The 5470-nt window shown below is 56.1% G+C and overlaps 1 protein-coding gene across 1 annotated transcript; it reads right to left on the reverse strand.

The window, feature by feature from the left end:
• Positions 1-259: 259 nt before the first annotated feature.
• Positions 260-2281, reverse strand: NOG (noggin). Its single transcript, XM_040497066.1, has one exon. It carries the CDS (start codon positions 1648-1650, stop codon positions 952-954), a length of 699 nt encoding a protein of 232 aa, XP_040353000.1. The 5' UTR covers positions 1651-2281; the 3' UTR covers positions 260-951.
• Positions 2282-5470: the final 3189 nt, after the last annotated feature.

Raw genomic sequence — 5470 nt, forward strand, 5'->3', positions numbered from 1 at the left:
GGTCAGGACGGGCCCGAGCTTTGGTGACATAGGGAGAAAAAGCGGGGAGACGGGGCAGAGGCCACGTGATGCTCAAGTGGGGGGTTTGAGAATCCCCCCCCCCCCATGAAAAACTGAGCGGTCATCTCCATCACAGCAGAAGAGGGGATGAGCCCCTTCTCCCAACAGGCATAGTAAGCACAGCGGCACCCCTACCCGCCCCCTCCAGCCCCCACACCCCCCCATCAATCACCAACACAGAATCGCAGTGTCGAGCGCAGTCGGTTTTAGTGGTTTTCTTTAATCCTGCTCTGCATTTCTTTCTCATTTACTACACGGGATATTATAAAGAATAAATAGCAGATACTCTTAATTTACAATGATTAGTCATTCCATTTGTTCTCTATATTTACAATAACTGTAAAATAACATTGAACTCTATAGCTTCTTCGAGGTCCAAGGAAAACCAAAACACTTTCCGAAGAATGGAAAATAGCTTTTTAAAAGTCCTTCTACAAAAGTTCTCCCCTCTCTTTGTACTTTAAGAAAAAATAACTTTTCCCCCCTGCTTCGCCATGCGAAGGGCACTGGAATATAAATAGCAGGTTAACATTATTAGCAACAACCAGAATAAGTCTCTCTTTTCTCTGTTCTTTTTTTTCCTTTTGCTTATTTTTTTTTAAAAATACAGTAGAAGCCGGTAACTTTTAACGTATAATACTGACCTTTTAATAAGTAAATTAAAACTGGGACCGTATATACACACACATATACATTCCTACACAGTTAAACAGTGCATTACATGAACCAGAAAGCTAGGTCTCTGTAGCCAGAAAAAAAAAAAAAAAAAGTTCATTGAATCCCCTCTCGAGAGGGTGGTGGACTGGTTGGAGACGGTGCGGGGGGCGGGGGGGGGGAGGGCGTCGGTGGGGTATCATCAGTTGTCCGGGTGCGGGAAGGGGACCCCGAGTCCTAACACGAGCACTTGCACTCGGAAATGATGGGGTACTGGATGGGAATCCAGCCGCAGCGCTGGCCCCCGCGCCGCTGACAGCGCCACCGCAGCACCGTGAGGTGCACGGACTTGGACGGCTTGCACACCATGCCCTCGGGCACGGAGCACGAGCGCTTACTGAAGCAGCTGCCCACCTTCACGTAGCGCGGCCAAAAGCGGCTGCCCAGGTCGTTCCACGCGTACAACACCGGGCAGAAGGTCTGCGACCACAGCCACATCTGTAACTTCCTCCGCAGCTTCTTGCTCAGGCGCTGCTTCTTGCCCGGGGCCAAGCCCTCGGAGAACTCCAGCCCTTTGATCTCGCTCGGCATGGCCCCCGACGGCCGCTGCCGCAGCAGCTGGTCCAGCTCGGCCAGGTCCTCGGCGCCCCCGGCCGCCCCCCCGCCCCCGCCGGGCCGGTCCTCGGGGGGCGAGGTGGCCATGAAGCCCGGGTCGTAGTGGCCCCCGAGCAGCGAGCGCAACAGCGTCTCGTTCAGATCCTTCTCTTTGGGGTCAAAGATAGGGTCCGGGTGTTCGATGAGGTCCACCAGGGGCAGGTTGTCGCTGGGAGCCGGGCGGATGTGGAGATAGTGCTGGCCGCCGGCCGGTGCCGCCCGCAGCCCCAGGACCACCACCAGGGCGTAGAGGGTGACCCCCAGGCTGGGGCAGCGCTCCATGCCTCCGGCGCGCGCCCGGGGCTGCTGCTTCGTCCCGCGTCCCCGGAGGAGAGCACGCCGAGCCCGCGGCGCCGCCGCGCTCCCCCGTCTCTCCGGAGGCGGCTCACCCGAGGCTGGGCAGGCGCAGGGCCGGCAGCATGAGTCGCCGGGAGAGCCCTTCGCGCAGCGCCGGCTCCCACCGGGGCGGAAAGAAGGCACACAAGTTGGCCGCAACTCCTCTCCCGGGTCTATGCGGGCAGGCGGCCGCGGCGGGGCATCCGAAATTACTCCAGGGCGACGGCGGGCGCGGGGGGCGCCGGCTCCTCGCTGCCTTCCCGGGCCGGCGGCGGCGCAGGGCGCGTGGACGAGCCGCTCTCCCCTCCTCCTCCTCTCTCTGCTCGTCGTCCTGCCGCTCTGTGCAGCGCCGCTGGCCCAGCGGGTCCTAGGGGCACTTCCCTCCGCCTGCTCGGGGCTCCGCGGCCGGCTCTGCCCGGCGGACTCCAGCGGCGGCGGCGGCGGCGGCGTCCGCGCACGTTGGCACCGGTTTGTCTGTCTCGCAGCGTCCAAGCCTTTAAATTTCCTGCACTTTCAGCTCCATCACCATGGAAACCACTGACTCTCTCGGCGTTGCCCCCTCCCCCTTCTTTCCCCCAAACAACAACCCCACCCCCCACTTCTCCACCCCCGAGGAGCTGGAGCGGCACAGGCTCCGGGGGAAGCCGCCTGCACTCGCCGCGGCGGCGGCTTCGGCAGCGCCCAGGGCTGTGCCCCGCCGGACCCAGATGCCCCGGGAAGCCGACAGTCCGGCTGCCCGCCGGAGCTCACAGGCGGCGGCGGCGGCGGCGGCGGCGGCGGCAGCGGCGGTGGCGGCGGCGGTGGCGCTTGGCAGGTCTCCGCGCAATTTTCTCTCTCCCCCACCACCCACCCCCCTTCTCCTCCTCCTGCAAAATGCACCGCCCCCCTCCTTTCTCCCGGAGCAATGCAACTGGGGCTCTAGGCGCCCCGCCAGGGCCAGTCCTGGGGAAAGCTCGCGGCGGCGCTGGAGCCGGGCTGGAGGGTGCAGGGCCGGTTCTGGGGGGTGCTCGAGGTGGGGCCGTGAGGGTTCTCACTAGCTGGGTGCTTTGCACTGGGAGGGGAACAGCCGGGAGGTGCTGGGGGCTCGTTTCTCCGTGCAGTCCGGCGCAAGGAATTTCTCCATGTGCATGGAGCTTTTCCCCCGGGCGCGTCTCTCCTTCCTCTCTCCCAAGCTTGGTCTAAGTCCCCTCCCCCTCCCCCCAGCGCGTGTACACACACACACACACACACACACACACACACACACTTTGAGCAGGAGGAGTTCGGGAGGCGCAGCGTTGCGCAGCGTGATGTAATTCCTAGGAAGCACTCCGGCCCGTCTGTTACTCGGGCCCACGAGGGGGGTCCGCTCTTCACCCTCCTCCTCCTTGGCCGGGTCCTGCACCCTGAGTGGCCGAGCTGCAGGGGCGCGTCCGGCTCGCCTGCGGCTCCCCTAGCCTGCCGGGTTCCGCGCGGCTGCCGCTCGGCTCCCTGGGGGCGGCGCGCCCTCTGCTGGCGCCCGACAAGTCCTGCACCTGGCGCTGGCCGGGGGGTGGGGGGGGGGGGGGGGGGGGCGGCCCTGAGAGGTGGGTTCGTCTGCGTTCCACTCTGGCCAAGCTCCGCTTCTGCTTTCTGTGACCCTGTCATTGTGCGTGCGTGCGTGTGGGTTTGCGTGCGCGCGCGCGCTGCCGGGTCTGTTCTGGTTGCCTCTGTTCCCTCCAAGATCTCGGGGCCCTCAGTGTAAACTTCCTGAGATTCCTCCTGAGGCCCCCCCCCCCCAATGTCGCAAGAATATACTGCACCTTTGCTTCTGCTAAATCGGCCTCGGTGGGCAAGAGTGGAGATCTAAAACTTAAGAAAGATGAACTGGCAGTAGGGGGACCTGAGTCCTGGCTGGGGTCTGCCCACATACGTCAACTTCCGACAAGTCACTTTTGTGGCACCATATACCTTACTTTCTGCATTAGTGACATAACTACCTTCCTCTTCCAGTTCTACGTTTCCATGATCCTAAATAAACCTGCATGATGGATGGATGCTTTCTCTTCCCAAAGCAGTGTCTCTTTGATGAGAGATGGATGTTGAAATGACACTTCCGGTTAATTTTCCCTTGGATGAGGAACTGAATCTAAGCGTTAAAACTCAAACTTGGTTTCCCGTGTGGTCGATGTGATTGGGGTCTGGAAGAAGGTGGAGAAGAAGGACTTGGAGTAGATGACTCACGTGTTCACCAGCATTCCATGGAGTATCATTAGGAGGTCTCGTGACAGCCTAAATCACTCTACTTGCCCCAAAGATCTGTTTTTTCCTTTCAACCTGTGTCATCCTGTGCCCCCCACCCCTCCCCCCGTGAATTTATCATCTGTCTAAGGAAGAAAACATACTGCATTTCATACTGTGTTTCACAACACAGTCTTTTTGCAAAACCTCAGCAGCTGAGAGGGATGGCCAATTTCGGCTGAAAACATTTTCTTAAACATTCTCCAACTTTGGAGTCTGCAAACACACACACACACACACACACACACGCGCAATGACACATGGACACTGGAGATAAGAACAACCCAATGGTTGTTTGAACTCAGCTAATTCTGTCTGACATGATGTGCCATTGGAACCTGGCACATGGTAGGCTTTTAAACCATACCCCTTTCTCTTAGGTACTCAATATGGGGGCTTGGTGCTAGCTTGTTTTCTTAGAAAGATACAATGGTCTGCAGAGCAATTTGGTCACTGCTGTGAACTAACTGGTTAAAGAAGTTATCAGTGGAGAGTTCAAAAGCTAAGTCGTGGTTCAGTCTTCCTGAGATGGTAGGTTCCAATTTAGTGACATTTTATTGTGCTGTTTTCTGTTTCATCAATCCCCTCGCCTTCGGATCACCTATTTTTGAAAACCGACGCGTTTCCTTCAGTCCTTTATTTAGGTTGGGTGGATTTGTCTGAACAGCAAAAAAGTTCCCTCAGGAATGAAAAACAAACCATGTTAGACAAAGAATTGGATGACCTGTTGTAGAGCATCCACTGGGTGAAGACTGGAAGAAGAAACACAAAAGAGAGAAATTCACAGTCAATTGCCACCATTCTAGACTTTTGCAGTCCAGTTAAGGGGGTTGGGCAAGCATGTGAATAAAACATTAAAGGAATGTCGGAGGGGCACCTGGGTGGCTCAGTCAGTTGAGCATCCGACTTCGGGCTCAGGTCATGATTTCACAGTTCATGGGTTTGAGCCCCACATCGGGCTCACAGCTGTCCACCTGTCAGTGCAGACCCTGCTTCTGATTCTCTGCCCCCTCTCTCTGCCTCCTCACCCCTCAAAAATAAATAAAAAAAAACATTAAAAGAATGTGGGAAAAATCTGTATATTCCCATAAGAGTGTAGACCAATGTTTCACAACTTTTAAAACCCAAGCCCACTTTTGATAAATATTACAATTTCGTGCTATCCTTTGTTGTTTGAAATTTTGTAATATATTATGATGACCAAAAAAAAAAAAGCCACAAGAATTATAATACAAACTGTAGTGTTTTCAAAGTACACTTATCTGCCTCACCGTGGTGTTCTGAAATGCCCAACTTGGAGGGTCTGCAGTCCAGCAGTTGGATACTGAGTGAATGGGCTGGGGGGATGCTGTTTTCAGAGACTAAGCAGTACTAACACCTTCCTGGTAGAGCTGAGCTTTCTTGGAGCTTGATGAAGAAAAGGTATATTTTATTTGAGTAGTGAGAGGAGGAGATTTGAGACCTAGAATTTGAATCTGCATACAGAGAGGAAGCACGCTGTACCAGG

This window comes from Herpailurus yagouaroundi, unplaced genomic scaffold (assembly GCF_014898765.1).
Source record: "Herpailurus yagouaroundi ecotype Mexico unplaced genomic scaffold, PumYag 189, whole genome shotgun sequence".
NCBI classification, from domain to species: Eukaryota; Metazoa; Chordata; class Mammalia; order Carnivora; family Felidae; genus Herpailurus; species Herpailurus yagouaroundi.